The 25,048-nt window shown below is 36.8% G+C and overlaps 1 protein-coding gene across 3 annotated transcripts in view; it reads left to right on the plus strand.

Annotated features, from left to right (window-relative positions):
• LOC149555945 (putative tocopherol cyclase, chloroplastic) overlaps positions 1-25,048 on the plus strand; it is a 220,388-nt gene that overhangs the window by 125,006 nt on the left and 70,334 nt on the right. For all 3 annotated transcript variants that reach the window (XR_016364589.1, XM_089830072.1, XM_089830073.1), the window contains exons 5-6: positions 1,044-1,213; positions 2,013-2,110. Coding sequence is in view for 2 of the 3 variants with exons in the window: in XM_089830072.1 (XP_089686198.1) it covers positions 1,044-1,213; positions 2,013-2,110 (268 nt within the window). In the remaining variant the exon portion in view is untranslated. The remainder of the gene's footprint in view (positions 1-1,043; positions 1,214-2,012; positions 2,111-25,048) is intronic.

Below are 25,048 nucleotides of genomic sequence, written 5' to 3' on the forward strand. Positions count from 1 at the left end.
ATATGCTTCAATGTTACAACTAGCCTAATCTCTGCTTGTATGAGGTATTGTCCATTTTTTATAGTGCCAAGAGTCCAAGACAGAATGCAGAATGTAGAATGATGACTAAACAAAAACCTAAATAAACCTAAAGACTCGACAAGAAGATTGGGGGGACCCTGTCTGCCATGGGGTGTGTGTCCAAGGCACAATACTAAGGATGTTGAGATTGAATTATGATTTCTTTTTAGTTGCTTAATCTATTACGAAATGGAATAATTATTGTTATTTATTGAAATGCCCTGGGGGAAAAATGTGATTGCTTTCAATATTATGGCCAAAGTCTACTAATTTGTTTCTGTGAGATGGTAACCTTCAGTCCTCAATATTAATATGGTTTTTAACTCATGTTAGACTGATTCCATCTCCAATCTCGTGCAATGGAGGTATCACATGTCCTGTAATGTAATTGAATCTTGATATAAAAAACCTGAGTCTACTCAGGTAGTGTACTCCTTGTAATTTTCTAAGCATTTATATGGGACACAATATCTTGTAACTAATTAAGGGAGTGACCAGATATTACTGCATGTAGTCTGATGACACCCTTAAGAAGATTGTCACCCTTGGATGATAGGATATAGAAAGGTAAACTGATACTAACAGCTTAGCCTTTATACCTCCTTTCAGCCCAGGCTGGTACTCGGGTGACACTATTAAATTCTGCACTCTGGATTATATTGGGTTTTTATCCTACTGGCTACCTTTCTTCTGGACATACCTATGACTAGTAGTTTGGATTAAATTTTGCTTCAAATTCTTTCCTTACTTGTTTTGCCAAGCTCTGTATACTTTACATTACTTTTTTTTTCCCTTTTGGGGGAGTGTGTGACACGCACTTGTTGAAGTATCTCAATATGTTGTACTTACAGATCCTTAAATCATCTTTGGTCATTTACAGTATTCATATAATTAATTTTTCCTTTCTTGATTATCCATAGTATGGATTATCTTGACTTCAATTTTCTGTGTAGTGAATATGATTTTTGTTTAATTTCTGGCAGTTCTACACATGTCCAAACTGTGAAGACTGCAAGCTGGGAATACAGCACTCGGCCTGTATATGGGTGGGGTGATACTGTCTCTAAACAGAAGGCAACTGCAGGCTGGTTAGCAGCCTTTCCTGTTTTTGAACCACATTGGCAAATATGTATGGCAGGAGGCCTTTCTACAGGCATGCTGGTCTTCTTTATACTTTTTTTTTTATGATGATTCATCTCGATTTACTTTAACAAGTCATAATCTGTATAGCACAAAGAGGTTGTCATCGCTAGAGGATAAAATTTGAATCAATAATTTTAGAAGGATCTTTCCGATTATTGTTTGCCTGTAAAATAGGAAATTCTTATGCCATTCACTGACTCCTTTTTGTATCATTAGCGTTGTTTTGTTATTGTATCATTGATATATAAAGACACACTTTCCAATTTAAAAAATGTGAATCAACCCATTTTCATTTTATTATTCAAACATTCAAAATTTGAACATATCTATGCTTCTCTGTTAATTCTGTATTTGTGATTTTTACCCACATTCTCATTTGATTCCAGTGAATATGATTACTTCTATTCACTTTCCATTTACCTATTATAAATCAAATTTATTGAAAGGAATCTATCTGAAAGCGAATTCTTGAAATTAAAAAACGTAGTTAACAAAATCAGACATTTGGATTTTGTTAATTTCATGTTTAGCATTTTGTACATAGTAAGTTTTAAATGATTTTTACTTGCTCCTGATTGCAAGACTTCTTATTGTTTTCCCTTGGTTAATTCTTTGTTCCTAAATTTACTTCTCCATGCATCATTGGAATTTGGCACATCCTCCAAGATCATTCAACTATATGTAGAGCAGGGCTGTGGTGCACTGTCCTATTCTAAATACAAAATATCATATATTTTATTCACTTTCTTAAGCTATAGGATCTTGTCCGTGCTGATTGAAATCTTATGGCAATGATTTGTTTTTGTCAGGATGGATAGAGTGGGATGGTCAGATATTTGAATTTGTGGATGCACCATCATACTGTGAAAAGAATTGGGGTGGTTCTTTTCCTCAGAAATGGTTCTGGGTATGTAATATTAGATTTCTTCCAATACAAGCAAGCTTTTGTTTTATAATGCAATTTGCAGTCAAGATTGTAGACATTCAAATAATGAGTAAAAAGTTAAAAAAAGAAAATTGAGGGGATGGTAGTGTTATAGATTGGCCCGCCCTTAATCTTTACCTTTATCGTGTCCTTCAATTTTGTGCAACTCATTACATGCAACATACTTAAAATGTTTTCCTCAAACAACCAAAGTTACCGAACTGGAATTGGTATTGGGTATGCAGGTGTGACAATTTTGGTCTGTGTGTTCTGGGTACATCTAAATAAAATCCATATAAAATTATAGATTTATAATAATATTTAAATAATATAATGTAATTAAATAATATTAATATAATTTATTTTCTGAGATAATTTATACAACTGAATAAAAAGTAAGTGCATATTTTATTTAAATATAATTAAATGATAATGTTAATATTAATCTATACATAAAACTAAAATATTAATATATAAACAAATTGTAAATCTTCACCTACTTCTGGAATAGCACAGTATGGTAAAGATTTATCATTCCAAAGCCATGCTTTTGGTAGACAAAATTGATTGCATTGGAAAGCATCCTTTACTTTTATGTTTATTGAGTTTCAATTGACTTTTATGGAGGAGCTTGTAGCACTTGAGATATCAGAATATTGTCTAAACAATTCGGGCAACAGGATAATCCACATTAAGACATGTTCAGAAATGCCAGGGTGCTAGATTTTTAGTGTTAGTGTAACCATCAGGAGCACAATTGGGAGGTGGTCTAGTATGTAATGTAGTTTCTATTCCTTTAGTATTTGTGGCTCCATTTTTTTTGCAACTTGTCAAACTCATGAAATGAGTGAAATGGTCTTTAGGGGTGTTTGATTGTTAGTATGTAGAAAAAGGCATAAAACAATTGCTACATAATTGTGATGGAAATGTATTCAAATTGCCATAACTGACCTAGAATTGTCTTGGTTTTCTCTTTGCTGATTCCAAAGGATTTTGACCAAAAAGACTATTACCCTACCCAAATCCATAGGCAATTTGATTCACAATCCATTTCTAGGACAAATTGTACTAAAAAATGGGCTGATTTTCGTCTAGGTTTTGTAATCTAGCAAATAATTGATGAATGAATGTAGGCCAAATTTTGATGACATCCACAAGACTAAATGGTTTATGGGATTGAGAAAAACATTCTTAATTTATCTCTAGTTTTGATGTTAGACATCCTACTATTATTTTTTACCAGGGAACTGGCTGTGTGGTTAACTCTATATTCCTCAAAGAACTGGTGCATGTTGTCAATCTTCAAGCCATTTTGGTAGGCTGCGAATTCCATGATGAAGTGCTATTTTGTCTCGATTACCTCATTGCAGAATATGCAAGCTCTTTCTTCCGTATTTCCTTGGGTATTTCCCACCTATCGGTTTCACAACTAAGATGATGTGATGCCGTTCTCAATTGTGCAATTAGCAACCTCTCATTTCCTTTATATATTCCCTTGAATACATTTTTTTCACTATGATCCTTAGTTGGGTTAAACTCTTTTGATTTAGTAGGCTTTTTTCCACACATAATATTTAGTCCGCACGACAGTTCTAAATTTTTTAGTCACATCACTTTTTATATCTTCGTTGGTATTAGGACATTCTTGCAAATCAATGTCCCACTTGTTCATCCAGTTTTTGTTGCTTCATCCATGTTTTCAACCTTATTTATTAACAACCGGGTTATTGCTAATGCCTCCAATGGAAAACTTCTTGCTTCAGCCAATAGTATTTCATATGGGATTGTGTTTTTTTAAAATTTTGAGATTTCTTTTGATTAGATGTTTCTGGATCCTTTCTAGCTATCTTCAACTGCAGTTTTACTTCTTGGTTCCCTACACTATATAGCTATAAAGGACAATTGACATGACTAGCAAACCAAGTGCTTGACATAAAAGTCAGATATACAGATTTCATTTTTCCTAGTATCAAATGCTTTGTGTTGTTTAATTTGATAGATTAATGTGATACCACAATTGTTTTAAGACAAACACCTCAGTTATCACACAATGCTGAAAATCAATTAAGGAATATTATTTTAAGCCTTTTTTATTTATGTATTGTGGTGACTTCATGTATCCAAGATCTTTTGGACATGGCATATATCTGTGATTTTAATATGGTTTGTAGGATAACTAATCCTTTAAAATGTGTAAAGTCCCATAAAGGAGTGAAATTCTAAGAAAAACTATTTCGGGTCACCCTTCTCTTTTGTCAAAAATTGAGAGAACAGTAAGATATGTAATGTGCCTATATCATCTATAGTTAAATGCAATCGGATAAATGTAGTTGTGTATCAATTATATCAATGCTAATAATTATAATATTCATATTTAGGTGCTTCTATCCAACCAAAAGTGACCGCCTTCTCATGTATCTCCTTCCATACTGTCATTGCTTTCTCAATCTCCTCTCTCACATCCCATACCCTTTACTTCTCTGTATGAGGGTTGGGGTAAGTGGCTTGTTTAGCTTTTGAATGGGTGATAGCCAGTACCTCTTCTTTACCCTTGCTTTGTCATGTTCCCCATTTTGATGCTCTATTCTAAAAGGAAGATTCAACAAATAGATGAAAATAAATAAATACACAATAATAGGCAACAATTATAATTTAAACTAAAGAAGTAAATTAATTAAAAATCTATCAGTAGAGAAGTTACAATATAAGTTATAATAATTAATATAATATTATCATAAGATAATAATATATAATGAAGATATAATTAATATTAATAATAAAATATTATCAAGATATAATTAATAATATTATTACCATTTAAATAATAATATAATATATCATCAAATAAAAAAATGAAATTATATTAAACATATTACAACTTTTAACAATTATAAAGTACATATCAAGGAGCGATCAGTCAGTGACTGGTGATTCAATATTAGGAGAGTGTGTATATAGGTGGAAGGCGGAGAGAGAAAAACCATCATCGATCAAGACACAAAGACTAAGGCATCCAAACCCACACAGTATAAACAAAAAGAATTAAGCCAAAAGAATAGAGATATAAAAACTTGCACTATTATCGACTAGAGAAGGGTATTCATGGGAGAAACGACAAAGAATAAACCACATTTCACAATGTGGATATAATAAGCTTGCCAGCAAATCGCATAAGATGGGCAGAGGATATAAGGATATAATAGCAGAAGTGGCATTTGATAAAAAGAGAACAAAGGGAATAGAAAGGTTAGTAAAAAAAAATGCTAGAGCTAGTGCACATAAATCAGAGGAATCGGTGAACATAGCCGAAAAAACACCTATAGTGAATAGAGGAGAGCTACAAAAGGATAAATCATGAAAGCATTAATCACTGTAGAAAGTGAAATCTTTATTGAAGCATATAAGACAAAAATAGTCATGTAAATGATAAGACAAATGCAAAGATTTGATAATATACGAACAATGAAGGCAACACAACGTACAAGTTAAATGCATAAGGTGGTAGCGGCAATTTACAGCTAGTTTGCCAATGTAGAGGGGCAATAGCGCATCAAAGGGAGAATAATAGCTATCCAAATCAAACTCAATACAGTTAACATAAGATCACACTACAAATAAAGTTCCAAATCGAGCAAATAAGACAATAACAAGTGAGAATCCGGGTAAGTACGGAGAAACTAGGACATTAAATAATTATATAAGCCTATAGTAAATCATAATCCAAAGACAATATTGTACAGTAAATATTGCTAACATTAATAATAACTCCAAGATTCCATAACAAGAGATAGAGACAGTGGTGTACTGCTAAAATTAAAAATTAAATTAAGGAACAATCAACAAAGATTCTAGAACTCATTTCTCAATACTAGAAGACAGGACATTACATGCTTCCTTCGATGTTGAGAAGGTTAATGCCTGGTTTTAGGCAGTTAACATCCTCATGGTCGTTGGTGCTACCCCATCAACACTATTTCTGTGGTGTGTCCTTTTGATAATCTCGGATGAAGTGACCCCACTAGTTACATGCGCGACATTGGATCATTGACTGTACCTTAGAATCATATTGTATGCCACTTTTGTTACTGTTATCATTATTTCCTCTCCCACTGTGCCTGTTGTTTTGGAATCGACCGAATGATGAATTGTTGTTTGTTTGTTGCGAGGTGCTTCTTTCCCTAGAGGTGGACAATTGTTCTTGCATAAAGAGCACTTGTTGGCTCATTGTCTTCATGTTCATGGGAATTCCTTGGTGGAATGACCAATAACTTGGTAGATGTTGTAGAATGCTTTTGTGTGGTAGGAACACTTGTGTCCGTTCTCCTTGCAATCAGTGCACCAAAGTTACCCTTTGCTGCTTTTGCTAGCACTTCCTTTCATAGTTTTGAACTCCCTCATCATCCATTCCATATCCTTTTGGAGAGCCTACACCTTGTTATTCGACTTGTCATCATTGTTGTTCTCTCCGGATGAGTCATCACTTTGACGAGGACTTGCTCCTCTTCTTCTTAGAATTTTTATCTTCTCTTTCAAGATTCATGGCTCTATCGTAGGCATCAATGAATGGCGTGGGTGTACTATCTTCATTTTCTTCCTTTGAGAAAGCTTCAATCCCTCCACAAACCACCTCTTTCTTAATTTGTCGACCGACTTGTTCTCTATCTTCTCCAATAGTTCCTTTAGCCTCCGGTTGTAAGCTCTCATTATTTCCTGTCATGTCCCCTTTTTAGCGACATAACTGTAACAGGGGATTTGCCTATCATCGACTCTCGTAGGCAAATGATTATGGGAAGAGGGTCATTTTTGTCTTCCGATAATTACAATTTTGCTCTCGAAGAATAATAATTTAGTAAGTGGGGCCTACTCGTTCTAATATTAAATTAAGGTTGTACTCTAACTTTATAAAGTTATTTATTTAATTTTATAAAGTTTAATAGTTGAAGTACATCATAAAAGATGTTTCCGGAAAACTTCCAGAAACTTCTCAGCGAAGTGAATAAATAGAGGACATAAGGCTCCCATTTGGGACAAGCGATTTGTGAATTCTACTACTTATCATATTGGAGCAATTTGCGGTCTTGGTCTGCAAATTTCCATTGGATCTTTGGGAACGAAAACTCCCTTGGGTCTGCATAACTGAGGTGGTGAGATATCCTCCGAAGGGTTGCACATTGGAAGTGGTCTACAACCATTTCATGATTGGGTTTATTGCATATTCAAATTGTTGGAAAGGTGGCGATCTCATGGAACTCTAACGAGTGATACTTGTACCGGCAGGAGACAAATTCAAATTATCCCTCATTCATAGAGGGTACAGGACTGGAGGATTTAAAGTGAAGTGGGGAAGCATTTTCGAGGTACCAATCCCTCATACCCGTCCTCTGATTTCATGCGAATTAATGCGTTATCATCCTAACAATCAAAGGAGGCCGCTGTACTCCGCGTTGGAAGATATTAATCAAAAATCGCGCAAGTTATACGGCAAGGGCAGATTATTTCAAATTTGGTTCACCGTCAGATTAAGCTTGAACCAGTTCCGTTGATTCTAGACAACGGATATTAGTGAAATCCTCAATCTCGTAGGGCGATAATTCTGAGGGCAGCATTTCAAATCATTGACTGAGACGGAGGGAATTATGCTCGACAACGGAAGCCACGGGTATCAGTACCAAGGGTGAAGATTGGTCATGAGCTATTAAAGTCACGACAGGGATCGACTCGTTTCAGTTCGCCGTCCACAAAAACGGGAGAAGCAGGCGTGAAGTGATATTCCGACGTGGATTCAAGGTTGCCGGATTGAGCCATGACTCAGGTCCTTTTTAAATTCGATCATTGTTGAAATACCAATTAAATATTTCAGATAATATTGCAGATTAGATACTCAGTTTCTCCTAAAAATTCGATGTAGTTGTTTCATGGGTTATGTTAATCAATTTGAATAAATTATTAGAGACATTACCTAAACCATTGACAAATGCCTGCTTAGTTTTGATAGAAGTCTTATTGCAAGGCAAAGCTTGCGAATTGTTGACGCTATAGTAAGGGTTATTAGAGTTAGTATGATAACTGTTTGATACTCCTTGAAAGTTTAAAAATTTTTGGTGTTAAAAAGAAGCAAAACCTGTCAGGGTTATTTCAGTGGTATCAGAGCAGTAGTCCTGCCATCCTGTCAGGTTGAAATATTTTATGCAATCATATTCTAGATATTATATTCGTAGGAGGACTAGACATAAAAGCAGAGATATGGGGGAAAGACAATCACAGAGTCCACCAAGATTTCCCAGAGTTGATGATGAGGAAACCAGAGAGTTTTACAGATTCATGACTACAAGACAGGAAGAAATAGCTCGGTCACTTCAGGCTTTGAATGCCACAATGGAAAGAATTATTCAGCCCCGGTTTCTGGAACAAGGAAGAGGTATGTCTGATCAGGATAATAGAAGTGTGGCAGGTTCACAAGGTGCGCCTAGGCGCAGATCATGGACAGCAAATAGGCCTACTCGTCCCACCTTCCTAAGGGAAGAGGCTCAGGAGATAGGAGAAGAGGATGTACCGGAAGATTTCCAGGATGATCTTAGGGCTGCTACTGCAGAATGGCAGGCATTACCCCCGCATGTGCGTGAACTATTGAACTTTGATCGATATCTAAACCAAAGGAGAGAACATATGAGGAATAGCCGCCAGAATAGGAGGCCTAGAGGAGGTCATGATAGTGAGTTACAGCGAGCTGTTAGCAAACTCACTTTACCCTTTTTCGATGGTAGTGGTCAGATGACAGCGCAAGCTTGGATTCATAAGTTGGACACCTTCCTAGCATTAAGGCCTATGTCTGAAATAGATGTCATCAGGTATGCCACCTTGCATTTGGAAGGCGCAGCTCATGATTGGTGGTCACATGGGATGGTTACGTTGCAGCACAATCAGGTAACATCGTACCAGGACTTTGTGGATAGATTGGTTGAACGTTTTGATAAGAAGGATCCAGAAATTTATTTTCGCGACCTTGCACAGTTAAGACAATTTGGCAATTTAGAAGTTTATATTAGTGAATTTCAAAAGTTGTCAGTCATGGTACCAGATGTGTCGGAAAGAAGGTTAGTTATCTTATTTACAGAAGGATTGTTTGAACCTCTTAAGGGATGGATTAAGGCATTTGATCCACCAACACTGCAGGAAGCCATGAGGAAAGCACGAAGTATGGAGCTTACAACACCCTCTAGCAGGTTCACTTCCAGGAGTACTACCTCTTTCAGAGACAATAGGAAGTTTGATAAGAATAAAGGGAAGAGCATAGAAACCAAAGGAAAATCTACTATACCCCTGGATGCAGAAGCATTAAACGACTTGCGCAGGAAGAAGTTATGTTTCTATTGCAAAGGTCCATATGATAGGGATCATGTTTGTCCTCTGAGACCTAAAGGAAAAGCCAATAGGGTTATGTGGGCATATTATGAAGGGTCAGATTCCGACAGTGCAGAAAAAGAAGATGATCACAGTAGCCCAGAGTCTGAGGAAGAAACATGGAATTCAGAGCAAAAAGAGGAACCTGAATTGCATTTACAGCAGGGGCGTTTGTCTAGCATTCAGCAGGAAGGATCTTTTAGATTACGTGGTGTTCTAGCAGGACAGAAGGTGATCACATTGGTTGATACAGGAGCTACACATAACTTCATTGATGCACGATTGGTTGAGTGCCGTGGTATTAAGACAGAAGAATTTGAAGGTCTTCGAGTACAGGTTGCTGATGGATACACTCTTAAGTGTAACAGGATGGTCAGAGACATGCCTTTACGCCTGAATAATTATGAGTTCAAAGCGGATTACCATGTGGTCAATATGGGTGACTTGGATATCGTTTTGGGAATGACATGGTTACGTTTATTGGGTGAGGTCACTTTTCGACTCAAGGACATGGAGATCAAGTTTGAAGTAGATGGGAAGCAGCATGTGTTGAGAGCTATCCGGAATAGTGACATCCGAACGATTTCTCTTAGACGATTGGAAAGATTGGTGAGACATGAGGATGTTGAATGGGCAGCCATGTGTACTCTCATGCCTACACAGGAGGAACAACAAAAGACAGAATATCATTCCGACATACAGATATTGAGGGAAAAGTATAGTAAGGTATTCAGCGCTATTCCACCTGGTACACCACCTGATAGAGGGATTGAGCACATCATCGAATTAGAAGAAGGTGCTAAACCAGTCATGATCACTCCATACAGGCATCCAAAGAGGCTCAAAGATGAAATAGAGAAATCCATCAAGGGGCTTCTCGTGATGGGACACATCAGACCCAGTAAGTCTCCTTTTGCTTCTTCAGTAGTTTTGGTTAAGAAGAAAGATGGTTCGTTACGGATGTGTATAGATTACAGGATGCTGAATAAGAAAACCATTAAGAATAGATATCCTATTCCGCGGATTGATGAGCTAATAGATGAACTACATGGGGCATGTTACTTCAGTAAGATTGATTTGAGATCAGGTTACCACCAGATTAGAGTCAGAGAACAGGACATAGAGAAGACTGCATTCAGATGTCACTATGGGCATTTTGAGTTTGTAGTGATGCCATTCGGGTTGACCAATGCACCAACTACTTTCCAGTCTACCATGAATAAGGTCTTCCATCATCAGCTGAGAAAATTCGTGTTGGTATTCTTTGATGATATCTTGGTATATAGTCGAACATGGCATGAGCATATGGAGCATCTAGAGACAGTATTGAAGACCTTGCAAGCAGAGTCCTTGTATGCAAAAGAGTCTAAATATGACTTAGGCATGACCGAATTATTATACTTGGGACATATTATCAGTAAAGAAGGAGTACGGATGGATCCTGATAAGATTCGCGCTATTATGGAGTGGCCTACTCCTGAGAACCTGACACAGCTAAGAGGGTTCCTTGGTTTATGTGGCTTCTACCGTAGATTTGTTTGCGGATATTCGCGACATGCGGCTCCTATGACAGATTTGCTTAAAAAGGGAGCTTTCGTTTGGACGGCAAAGGCACAGGCTTGTTTTGACAGATTTAAGGAGATCATGACTTCATGTCCGGTACTAGCATTGCCTGATTTCTCGAAGCCATTTGAACTCTAGTGTGATGCTTCAGGAGATGGTATTGGGGCTGTTTTGATGCAGGATAAACACCCAATTGCATATGAAAGCAGAAAACTCCGTGGGTCAGAGAAAACATTCAGCATTTACGACAAGGAGATGTTAGCTATCATGCATGCATTAGCTAAGTTCAGGCTGTACTTGGTGGGTAGTAAGTTTTGTATAAAAACTGATCACAACAGTTTGAGACATTTCCTTGGGCAAAGGGATCTCAATGATAGGCAGCAGAAATGGGTAAGTAAGTTACAGGCATATGACTTTGATATATCTTATGTTAAGGGCACGCAGAATGTGGTATCAGATGCCTTGTCACGCAGACCACATCTTAGTTCAATGATTGAGATCTCTGAGGACTGGAAGCATCTGATTATTGCAGAATATGCCAGAGACCCATGGGCATCTGGGATAGTTGATGGGACAATTGTTGATACCAGGTATACACTTGTGGATGAATTGATTATTTACAAGAGCAGGATATTCTTAGTCCCAGGATCGAGGGTGAAGCAGTCTATTATGCGAGCTCTTCATGATTCACCTATAGCTGGTCACCTCGGATACTTGAAAACATATAGACAGGTGCGAGAAAGATTCACTTGGAAGGGACTCAAGACAGATCTATTGCAGTATGTCCGTGAGTGTTCTGTTTGTCAGCAGAATAAGCAAGAACACACCTTCCCAGCAGGACTCCTACAGCCACTTCCTATTCCAGCTCAGAAGTGGGAATGCATATCCATGGATTTCATTACCGGGTTGCCCAAGGCTCAGGGTCGTGATTGCATTTATGTGGTGGTAGATATACTAACGAAATATGCTCATTTCCTCCCCATCACCACTACTTATACCGCAGTCCAGATAGCCGAGGTATTCTTCAGAGAGGTTTTCAGGTTACATGGGATACCCCGCAATATTGTTAGTGACAGGGATAGTAGATTCTTGAGTCATTTTTGGCGAGAAGTGTTCCGATTATGTGGCACTGAGCTCACACCCAGTACCAGTTATCATCCGCAAACCAATGGACAGACAGAGATAGTAAACAAATGGGTGGAAGGCTACTTGAGGAATTACGTGGCTGATCAGCAGAAGGCTTGGGTAAGATGGATTTATTTGTGTGAGCATTGCTATAACACAACTTTCCACATGTCTATCCAAATGACACCTTTCCGAGCATTATATGGCTATGATACACCGAGTTTCATCGACTTGTTAATGGGTGATGTTCGGGTTCCACGTGCCGGGGATTTGATGCAAGAAAGTAAAGACATTATTAGCTCTCTACGGGATAACATAGCTCGGGCACAGAATCAGTATAAGCAATATGCAGATCAAAAAAGGACGGAGAGGAGCTTTGTGGTAGGTGACATGGTTTACTTAATGCTTCAGCCATTTCGACAATCTACTCTCAAAAAGAGTGGGTCAGAAAAGCTTAAGCCCAGGTATTATGGACCTTTCAGGATCATCAGGCGAATAAGGGAATTGGCTTATGAGCTTGAGCTTCCAGCAGACAGCAAAGTATATAATGTGTTTCATGTATCACGCCTCAAAAAGGCGTTGGGACAGAATGTAATACCTTCTGCAGTACTACCTCCTTTGGACTATGAAGGGAAATTGGTCCTAGTGCCGGAATTCATTTTAGAAAGTAGAGAAAAACAGCTCCACGGAAGAGTAATCAGAGAATATTTGGATAAATGGAAGGATCTACCAGTCGAAGATGCTACTTGGGAAAATGAGACAATTTTGCAGCATTTCGCTTTGAGATTGCTTGAGGGCAAGCAATTTCAGGAAGGGCGGACTGTCATGTCCCCTTTTTAGCGACATAACTTTAACAGGGGATTTGCCTATCATCGACTCTCGTAGGCAAATGATTATGGGAAGAGGGTCATTTTTGTCTTCCGATAAATACAATTTTGCTCTCGAAGAATAATAATTTAGTAAGTGGGGCCTACTCATTCTAATATTAAATTAAGGTTGTACTCTAACTTTATAAAGTTATTTATTTAATTTTATAAAGTTTAATAGTTGAAGTACATCATAAAAGATGTTTTCGGAAAACTTCCAGAAACTTCTCAGCGAAGTGAATAAATAGAGGACATAAGGCTCCCATTTGGGACAAGCGATTTGCGAATTCTACTACTTATCATATTGGAGCAATTTGCGGTCTTGGTTTGCAAATTTCCATTGGATCTTTGGGAACAAAAACTCCCTTGGGTCTGCATAACTGAGGTGGTGAGATATCGTCCAAAGGGTTGCACATTGGAAGTGGTCTACAACCATTTCATGATTGGGTTTATTGCATATTCAAATTGTTGGAAAGGTGGTGATCTCATGAAACTCTAACGAGTGATACTTGTACCGGCAGGAGACAAATTCAAATTATCCCTCATTCATAGAGGGTACAGGACTGGAGGATTTAAAGTGAAGTGGGGAAGCATTTTCGAGGTACCAATCCCTCATACCCGTCCTCTGACTTCATGCGAATTAATGCGTTATCATCCTAACAATCAAAGGAGGCCGCTGTACTCCGCGTTGGAAGATATTAATCAAAAATCGCGCAAGTTATACGGCAAGGGCAGATTATTTCAAATTTGGTTCACCGTCAGATTAAGCTTGAACCAGTTCCGTTGATTCTAGACAACGGATATTAGTGAAATCCTCAATCTCGTAGGGCGATAATTCTGAGGGCAGCATTTCAAATCGTTGACTGAGACAGAGGGAATTATGCTTGACAACGGAAGCCACGGGTATCAGTACCAAGGGTGAAGATTGGTCACGAGCTATTAAAGTCACGACAGGGATAGACTCGTTTTAGTTCGCCATCCACAAAAACGGGAGAAGCAGGCGTGAAGTGATATTCCGACGTGGATTCAAGGTTGCCGGATTGAGCCACGACTTAGGTCCTTTTTAAATTCGATCATTGTTGAAATACCAATTAAATATTTCAGATAATATTGTAGATTAGATACTCAGTTTCTCCGAAAAATTCGATGTAGTTGTTTCATGGGTTATGTTAATCAATTTGAATAAATTATTAGAGACATTACCTAAACCATTGACAGATGCCTGCTTAGTTTTGATAGAAGTCTTATTGCAAGGCAAAGCTTGCGAATTGTTGACGCTATAGTAAGGGTTATTAGAGTTAGTATGATAACTGTTTGATACTCCTTGAAAGTTTAAAAATTTTTGGTGTTAAAAAGAAGCAAAACCTGTCAGGGTTATTTCATTTCCTTCTTCCTTTGCTTTGCACTGTAGTTTTTTGGGAACTATTTCATTGTCGTCTCGAAGCAACTAAAACTCAATTTGAAATTTCTTAGGTTATCCCAGGTATTTATTTTTTCATTTTGTCCATATTGGAGTACCAATCAATGGAAACTCTGTGTAGGGTCGTTGGAATTCGTTAGAATCAATTTATCTTTGTTCATTACTTTGTTTGTCGACCAAATTTTCTCACATGTACAACACTGTCTGACAAGGTCGTCTTTCTCATCATTGATGAATTTTGGTAGTTTTTGATTCATTGTCATCATCCTTATACTTATGTTACGTCCAGTTGGTTACGTTTGCGAACTGTGTGGATTGGAGCTTGACGTGTTGTGCCGACTGCCATGCCTTGATGTCCCTCCAATACTCCTAGTGACACTTGTGTCTTCGATGGTTTTTCTCTGGCCTCCTTCCATTAGTTTCTTTAGGCTTCTGAATTAAATCGTTTTCTTGAATGCAAATTCTTCCAAGCCACTCTATGTAGGGACACTTAGATGTTTCACCAATGGTATTAGAGCTAACTATTTCCTATTGAGCAAGAAAACCTTTAGTTGACTGATTGGAAGTTGTCTCTCTGGTAGTGAGTTGAACTTTGAATATGATATTAACAACTAGAAAGCAAGGAGAGGCTGTGAAGTTTTGCAAGGGCACTGCTATGACAAATTTGCACAACTTGTCTTTAGTATTGATTCTTTTTACAAATGATGTGGTACTTGAAATTTGACCCTTTATTGTTGCAAGTAGCAGGGTCGCTCTATCTAGAATAATTCCTCTGCATAAATTCACATGACGATTCCAAAATAGGTTTCTTTTTCTTGATTTGCAATTTTAACTGCTTTTCTTGTGATCTCTCAGCCTTATTTTGTGTTTGAAGGAATCTTGCAACAATTTGTATATGTCGACTTTTATGGACAGTAGCTTCAAAACATAGCAACAAGACTCGCCTCGAGTCGGGCGAGTCGTCCGAGTCAGCGAGTCAAGTTACCTCAGCCAGGTCAAAATGACTTGTGACCTTGGCTTGGTGGGTCAATTGAGCTGACTTGGCTGACTTGGCTGACTCGGCAGGGTGACTTGGCTGACTCGCCTAGGTGACTCGGCTGATTCATCTAACTCGGCTGATTCATCTGACTCGGCTGATATTTAATTTTTTTGCCTTTGTAGTTATGTAATCGATGTATGTGATCAAATTACCTTCTATTTTATGATGTTATTGTGTGTTCAATCTTTATTCAATAATGGGTGCGTGGAATTAATTTAAATCCAAAAAAATCTCTAAATTTCAAGGGTTTTACCACTTTGCCGAGTCACTGTCGAGTCATAGGCGAGTTCGAGCCGAGTCATGAGTCGAGTTACCCTTGCCAAGTCTGATCCGGGTCCGAGTCTCGTTTCTTTGCTTCAAAATTGCCGGCAAATTTCATCTCCCGTTGAGAGTCGTTGGGCTCACCGAAACCATACCACTTGAAGTCTGTGATAATAATTGATGATAGAAGATCCTCCATGGGGAATATAACCAGCTTAGAATGTGCTGGACATTTCAAAAGAAGAACTTGATCATGCCCAACAAGTCATAAATCCTAGTGATTACATCTCCAACACTGCTCCAAACTTTTAGTTGCTGCAAAGTTTCACAACACAATGCTATCACATTCTTCTCAAAAATTGCAATTATAGTAAGAAAAACTCTTGACCTCCAACAACAACAACAAAATTTCTTTGATATTAATGCAATGTGCCATCACTTCATCAAGTCTCCAACATTATTTCTCAAATGGAGGCCCTAATTCTTGCAAAAAATTAGTGCTCCGTTAGTGGCTCTTATTGTGGACATATGCCCCTTGTGGGCGTAATGAGCATCCCAACTTTGTTTGGATTATGCAGACCTACAAAAAAACAAAACAAAAACAACAATTAATTTATGTAATCATGCAAGTAATATTAAATAAAAGTATGAAAAGGGAAAGCAAAACGAAATGAAAACCCCTTGAATATTCTCATGAGAAGAATGGCTTAAGATACTATCCATTGATAGGAAAATCTTGCATGTTTCCATTTGTATCCTGCAAAACATAAGATTGTTCTCTCACCTTTTCTAAAATAATGAATGGCCCTAGCCATAAGGCATCAAACTTAACATGTTTACCTTTTTCTTGATCTTTAGCATTCTATATTAAAATCTAATCGCCTACCTTGAAAGATCTATTTTGAGCCCATTTGTCATGGAGAAATTTCACTTGCTTTTGTATAAAGTCCCCATTTTTAGCAGGCTCTTGTAGTTGGCTTGTTTAGTTCACCATCGCAACCCTCATGAGTTGACAGTGGGATTTGAGGGTTTCTGTTGTGGGGTTATAGGCTTTCCAACAACCTATGGTGTGTTTTGGCTCCGTTGAGGGACTTACTATTTATAGTAAGTCAAACTGTTGGTTCTGATGAGATTAGTTGAGTTAGAGGAGTTGAGTGATGGTCTTAGTTTTTATTTTGCGCTTCTGGCATGGGCTCCATGAATCTTGGAGGGAGTGTCTATTTATAGTAAGTCACCCCGTCAGGTTTATTCATCGTCTTTCTTCATCAAGATCACTCTGGTGTTGTTAGATTTTGATTTTGATGCTTCTTCAATTGTTTTCGCATGACGAGTGAATTATTAGTATTAATCTAAATATGTTGAGGTTGCTATTTTTGTTGGTGTTGTATGTTGGTCACCTCAATATCATAGCTTGTTGGAACTGGGTCGAAAATTTTTAAATCTTAGACGCAAGAAACAATGGCCTTGTGTGTGAGAATATTATGTTATGGTTGAAAAAGTCATTTTTGGAGCCAAAAGTATATAAATAAATTATATTATAATGGTACTATATTATATTTTAATGTTGTGTGGTGGAAGCTTCTTAAGTGATGTTCATTTGGGAAACTTGTTCCATTTTGGAGATTATAAATATGAGGCCGTTTGATGGAAAAGACATCTCGATTGAATATTATTTTTCTTTTTTGTCTTTGTGACACTTATGAAGTTTTGAAATTTTACGCCCTTGCTGAAGAATAAGGGTTTGAGATCTACAACTGAAATATTGTAGATTCAATTTTGAGAATTATGCTAAGATTGCTTCGCAAATTGTGCTGGGGTTTACAATTAGTCATTCCTCAAGACTATTGCCATTGTTTTTAAGGAGAGGGTTTTAGTTGACTAAATTTTGTGAAGGAGTTTGAGAGATTCAGCATACCTGCGTTTCATATCAGAGACCCACGCGAGTTTTATAGGCAGCCGTTCCTCTTATTGGCAGCCTTTGACATTTATATGAATCGCATTGGTCATTCCCATGCTCCAGGTGCTTTACCTAGCAAATCATATTTGGGCTGTGAGTCAATTAATTAGGCCTGTGGTTGGTGATTAAGGGCTGCAGATCAGTTTCAAAGGCCACATTTTTTTTGGTATATCTGCAAATATATAACATTCTATAGGCTGCAATTTGGTCATTGAGGATAGTTTCTCACACTATTGGCTGCAATCTGGCCATTGGGGTTAATAAATCTGCTCCTGCATAGAGGTTCAAATTTATATTAAGATTTGAATGTTATTTTTGTACTTTCTCAAATAGATATTTAAATAATTGGAACCAGTCCATTTGAAGCTGCTTTCAGTCTTTGTTCTATTTATTTCCAGTGTTGCATATTATTTGTCTTCAAATTCTCAAAGTTTTATATATGTTCATTAAAACACAAAAAACGGAAAAACATCAAAATTGCAAAAGCAATTTATTTGAATTCCATCAGCATTACAGTTGGAGACTAGACCCGGTTATTACAGTGGTATCGGAAAGGTTTCCTACCATCCTGTGGGGTAGGAGTTTTATTATTATTTCAGATTTGTTGTTGCATTGGAAGTGACCAACACTCTAGTATTTTCTAGCCATGGAAAGACATAGGAGGACTTGTAGTTCAGGAAGCTGGTGGGGTAATGAGGAAGTTAGTTTAATGACCCGTACCTACGACTCCCCTAAAAATCAATATATTGCCACTGGAATGCTTGTACGGATGTCAAATGGAGAATAAAGAACACATCTTTTGGGGAGAACTTATCAGTACTACACTCTGCCAGTAGATATGTAATGTGGGAACATTAGTGCCTTTCTATATGAATTCTTATCTAGTTTACATTGCTGCTGCCATGAGATCTTTCTCTGGTCTTTGTACAAAAGGAGATCGTCTTCGAGTTCCTATTTGGGATTACTATGACCAAATCACTTTGGCAAATAGTAAATTCCATTACAAAAGAGTCCAAGATGACTTCTTTGGACATTTCCGGTGCTTGTTTGATAAGCAGTTGTCTATCAAAAGAGTATTTGATGTAGCATGGGAGAAGGTGAACCAATACGGCTGTATTTTTCTCGAGTTTCCCACTTTCACATACTTGGGAGTTGGATATTTGTAATGTCCCTATGTCAGAAAGTCTTGAAATTAAGGATAACTTGTATTCTTCACTCTTATCATCCTAATACCATTATCAACTCTTATAATTGATAATATCAATTTAAATGACTAGTATCCATGTCTCTTGCTGTTTGTGAATTAGGTAATCTTGATAAATCCTTAGCTGATCTTATAACTAATTTGAATTTTATATGATGCCCATTACGATCTCTGTTGTGACGGTCTGGCAATTTACTATACAAGATTGTTTCATCTTATTGTTTCTCCTTACAATTATACCTCAATGCCCGAGGTAGTTCTAAATGGTTGTCACTAAGACTATGACATCACATAGAATGAAGTGGTGATTACACCCATCATGAATACTTATTCTTGTAATGGCGGTGTCTTCTCCAAAATCCAATGGATTTCTTTGTGATGGCTCAAATGCACTTTAGTTAGTCTTGATATTAGAGACAATCTGAAGTTCTCTATTGTTATTTCTATTTATATATCGGACGAGTTATTTATATTTCAGTATTATTTCCTCTACTGATATGTGAATAAGAATAAATTGTTTGATTCTGATTAGTCTATGTATACCTTGAAGTATTACTTGTTGGCTCATCTGATATGTCATCTTTATACCTATGATATGTCTTACTGTTTAATATGCATAATTCTCTACTCCAATGATCTTGCTCTATTACGGATTTTGTTCTTCAAATGTATTCCTCTAAATATCAACATGTTTTCTGAAGTGACCCCTTGAAACTATTCCCTTGAACCTTGCAACAAGAATGATTTTCATGTGTTATCATGACTCCAGATTCTTGACTGATTCACAGATTGTATTTGTATTTGTAATTCTTGTAGACATCGCCCTGATCTTATTTGCTAGCCATAGGCTCTCTCAAACTGTTGACTAACAAAATACCAGGCTGGACAAATTATCGACTAATTATCCAGGTCAAGGTGCTGGTTTGATGATTCTGATCTCGTTTTCTCCTACTCGATGATTGGTTGAACATAGTTTGTAGACTCATGGTGCTCGAATGATTTTTAGATTATTATCTTCTGGAATTTGCATGAGTTTGTTGAGCTGGATTTTTGTCTAATAATGTTGGTCTTATCTCCTTGTTTCTCTAATACAGATTCTGTATATATATTTGCAGAAATTATCGCTGTTACCATGTGACGGGTATGAGGATCTCTGTTGTTCGATTATGCTTTGACCACTATGTCTATTAATATATCAATATGTAAATTCTGCTGTCCTCTCTGTGTTCACTTGTGTGGACCCTCCTTAATGCCCTTTTTGTGGTTGTATCCATCTGCCTACTCGATGAATGTTCTGGACCGCTCTGCTGCTCCCTCTCCATCTTATTAAATTATCTATGATGAATATCCTTGTAGGATATACATATATTCTGTCCTCTTACTTGGGTGCTTGGTAGTTAATATATGTTTCCCCTTTTCCTCTTCCCCTGATAAGTAATCATTCTCCTCTAATATACAAGTCTGCGCTAAAAGTTGTGGCTATTCATAAGTCTAAACTTAGCATATTGTTTATATTAAAATGTTTGGTTAGTATATTTTAATTATAATATATATATAAGATAGGCTAATAAGATTTAGCACTAAATATATATGTTATGCATTATATTAAATACTAATATGTTTATAATAATCAGATTATAATAATAATAGATTTATTATTATGACTAAGATATTTATTTAGGAATTCTTCTATGTTGTTTTACTAATACAATTAGCTATATTATATTATACTATGTTCATAGTACCATGATATATTAATTGATATAATCTTATATTATATCAATTTGATAAATATATTTAATAATAGATTACAATATTTTTGTATTTATTTATTATTATTTTAATCGGTATTATTTATTAAGTTCAACCCTAGAAACGGGGGACATTACAATATTTTAAGGGAGAGCCATATACCTTACTTAGGTATGCTACAGATCGAATCATCCTGATGGAGTTAGCTCGATAGCTCATGGACATGCAGAGTGATCAACATGCTTCACATAGGCCTGGTTTTGGTTACCTCAGCTAAGTCTTTGGCTATTGGTAATTATTCAATCATTTCTGTGCCTAAAGCAAAGAATATGGAAGCAAAGTTGCAGTTGATTACCTTGAAGAAGTTCAAGGCCAGATTTGATTTTGAATATCGAGAGATGAATTCTCAGATAAAAAGAGCCTTCACTCATGTTCATCACATTGAGGACATTTGGATTGATATGAGAACAAAACTTGACATCATGAAGATGGATTACTGCAGATTAACCTTGTAGCAAATAATTGATCTTAACATGTTAGAAATCCCTTCAAATTTTCAAGTTGAAGACGATGGCGACATCCTTGATCCGGAGTTTCATCAGGCCGGTTTTGATAAGAAGTGCCCTTTTCCTATTCAATGCCAACAAAAGGAAGGTACATCTACCATAGACAGATTTCAATCCATCCTAGCAAACACCAACAAATGGTTGAAAAGTAAAGGCCTTAAAAGAGTAAATCTTAAGATTGGCTTGGGTTGTGGAAGTTTTGGTCCTCCTGGCAGGAAATCACAACTACAGGGAAAGATGGAGCCTCATCTTCAAATGCCCAGGGTTCCCTCAAATTCAAATTTTAGGGAGGAAAAAGAACTAAATCATCTCAAGCTCCTGAGCCAATTCAAGAATCAGTAGTAGAATTAGAAGAAGAATTGGAAACAAAAGCTAATAAAGGAGATTCAGATGAAGAAGGAGAAATCATGATCATATCTCCTCCAAAGCTTGCACAAGCCTGTACGTCTTCTGCACATGAAGAACCTTTTTTGCATGAGGTTGATGATGATGTGGATTCTTTTTCTACTGTTTTCACTCCTTCCATTCCAGTCTCGGAGGTTAATATCATGGCTCTTCCTATTTCTTCTGTTGCTTCTCGCATCTTTGCACATGAATAGTATGATCACTTAGCAAATGTGTTTGAAGATTTTCTGACTCTTACCAGTGGTCAAGTTTCCCAACTTGATACATCTTTGATAGGATTTGAACTTTTCATGACAGAGTCTTCTCAACATGTTCCTATGCCTCAGCAGTACAGATTGAATCTTGCTTAGTCACTATGGATATACAATCTGGATCAATGCCAATGGTCTCCACTATGCATGCTTCTGCAAATGAAAGTTTCAGCCTGCCTGCATGGTTGAGTAAAATAACCACAAAGAGAAGGAAAGTGGTTGTTCCTCCTGACAATCTTCCTCTTAAGAAGACTAAATTCAAATCTTTGAAAATAAGATTGTTTCCAAAATTTTGGTTCATTCTAATAAAACTAAATTTGTTGAGGTTGCTGAGCCTTTGGTAGATAAACTTATTGAGGAACTTACTCATTCTGACTACAAGATTACTAAGGTTGAAATTGGAAAGCAATCATGTTTGGATTGTTTGGAAGATGCTCAAGATGCATTGGCCAATGTATCAAAAAACAATCACGAGCTTAGGGAAAAGAAGAATCAGTTGAAACAGGAGATCTCTTGTTTGAATGAGGTTATCTAGAAACAATCTTCTCAAAGTGTTGTTGTTATGTCTCAAACATCTAAAGAGAGAAAGCTGATTGAAGCTGCTAAGTCTTGGATACAAGAAATCATTTCTATAGAAGTTCAAGCCATCACAGAGACATCTGCAGTTCTTAGGCGTGTCAAAGAGATGAATGAAATGGAGCAAAACTTAATTTCTTCTTTGACTCTGGAAGTAGATAACTTGAAAGAAATCCTTGACGATTAGGATGAAATGGTGAAATTTGATTTGGATTTCTTGGTTTCATGTGATATTCCTCCGTCATGTGAAATGTTCTTCAGATTTCAAGGGCTCGTTGGTTACAAGGAGGAGATATTAAGGAAGCTGATCACAAAGTTGTAGGTGGCTTTTGGAGATTGTCAAGCTGTTGAAACACGTGTTACTTGTGATTTGGAAAGATGGGATGTCGTGTTATTGATGAATCTAGTAATCTTAGGGCAACAAAGATAGTAAATTCAGAATATACCAACAAGATCAATGCTGATGTAGATTTTGAAGATTTTGGTTCACATACGATGAACAAGTTTGTTTTGTATAAAGCTTTGACAAAACACTTGTTAGATACTACAACAAAAAATTCCAAAATCATGCAATCAGCATATGCAAATGTAGTACGAGTTGAAGCCATATCGAAGACTATGGAAATTGCTGATCTTCCTATAGTGCGTGACATCATTGTAAAATTCAAGGCACTGAGAAACAATCTCTAAGATTGCTATTTTGTTTTTTATTTCATGTTAGTAGTTGTAAAGAACGCATTACATAAAAAAACATAATTACATGTAATGCGAGTGCATGTAAAAGATGTAATGCGAGTTGCATGTAACCTTATTTTTTCTCCTGTAGTTAGACTAAGTCAAAGTTGGTGAGTTGCTCCCACTTTTTCCTCCATCTTTTTCTCAACTCCTGTGCCTATATAAAGGAGTGCCCCCTTCATTGTAAAATTATCGTTATTTTTATGCAAGAGAGCTTTGGAGAAATTATGCCAGCAGAACTTTGTTTGTGTAAGCACTATTTTGAGAGAAAGTGAAAACAAAGGAGCATTTGAGACTTAACTTTAATTAAGTGAGATTGTTATTTGTGTGAATTGTAAGCTTTGTCTATAATTCATCCAAGTTGTCTTTGATTCATATTGTCTTGTGTTATTGGTAATTGTTATCGTGAATTGAATAGAAAAGAGTTAAGAAGCAATTGAAGCTAGAGCTTTGACTAGGAGCCATTGTGAAAGTGTATAGCTAGAAGCTTTGCGTGTAGCTTATATTTCCCTCTTAATTTGCAAAATAGTTAAGTTTTTTTAACTTTTAGGAGTCTCTATGCCCTAATTGGAAAGCTGTTCAATATAGAAGTACGACTGGACTTAGAGCCGAACTGGTATATTTTCAGCTAGGTTTTGAGTTAGTGAAGGTTTATTGGTATCATTGTTTCCAACTCTTGATAGAAGTGTAGTTAGAGATTCACCCTGCCCATTACTCGCTCCATGATTAAGTGGATTCTTTCTTGAAAATTAAGAATGAAGAATATTGGTAACACCCATTGTATAAAATCTCTCGACTTCTTGCTTACCTTGAGTTGATCCAAGGAACGGTGAGAAGGGAGAGCCTTCCCTTTAAGGTAGGAGAGACTTTGTCTCACACGTTGTGCCTGGTCATGCTATTTTGCGACTGGATTTTTACCCAAAACTGTCGGTTGCAAAATATCCACCCAACACTCAACAAGCATATTTAACCTCTTTTCATAAAGTCAATGTCTTCCAAATGCTCTTCATTCATAAATTTGTATATTGGCAGTAAGTTATTTAGAGAAAGTGTTGCTTCTTTAGTGTAGACCAAGTTGAAAGGATAGAAACCAGTGGACTTTTCATTGTGATCCTGTCAGCTCATAATGCCAAATTTAACTTGGAATTCAAATCTCTCTTGTTGTTACCCAACATTCTCTTGATAATCTTCAAAATATTCTTGTTGCTGGATTCGGCTTGTCCATTTCCCTGGGGGTGATAAGGAGATGAATACGACACAATTATGCCATACTTCTTACAAAAATTATAAAAATCTTTAGATCTCAAATATATCATTGTCAGCAATAATTTTTTGACAAACTCCGAAGATGGTTAAAATATTTTTAATGAGAAACTTAATCAGAACTTTACTTGTGGATTGCTGGGTAGGTATGGCTTTTACCCATTTGGTGAAGTAATCATTTGCCAGCAAGATCCAACTATGTCCACTACTTGACTTATCGCTGATCTCTCCCATGAGATCGATTGGCAACATCAGAAAAGGCTCTTCTACTTGCAAAGTTCTCAAGTGTAGAGCATCATCATACTTTAGCTTCCTAGAAAACTTCTGACATGCTTCACATTTTCTTACATAGGCATGGTAATCCTTAAAGAGTTGTGGCCATTAATATTTTGCAGGTAGGATTTTATGCGCTGTAGTTTTGGCTGAGAAATGACCACCACAAACTCCTTCATGCATTTGTTTGAGAATAGTTTCAGATTGATAAATATCTAAACAAAATAGTAAAATTGCGTTTGTATCCTTCCAGTATAAGTCAC

The sequence above is a fragment of the Cupressus sempervirens genome, chromosome 5, assembly GCF_028749045.1.
Source record: "Cupressus sempervirens isolate cs-2001-9-10 chromosome 5, ASM2874904v1, whole genome shotgun sequence".
In the NCBI taxonomy this organism is placed as follows: domain Eukaryota; kingdom Viridiplantae; phylum Streptophyta; class Pinopsida; order Cupressales; family Cupressaceae; genus Cupressus; species Cupressus sempervirens.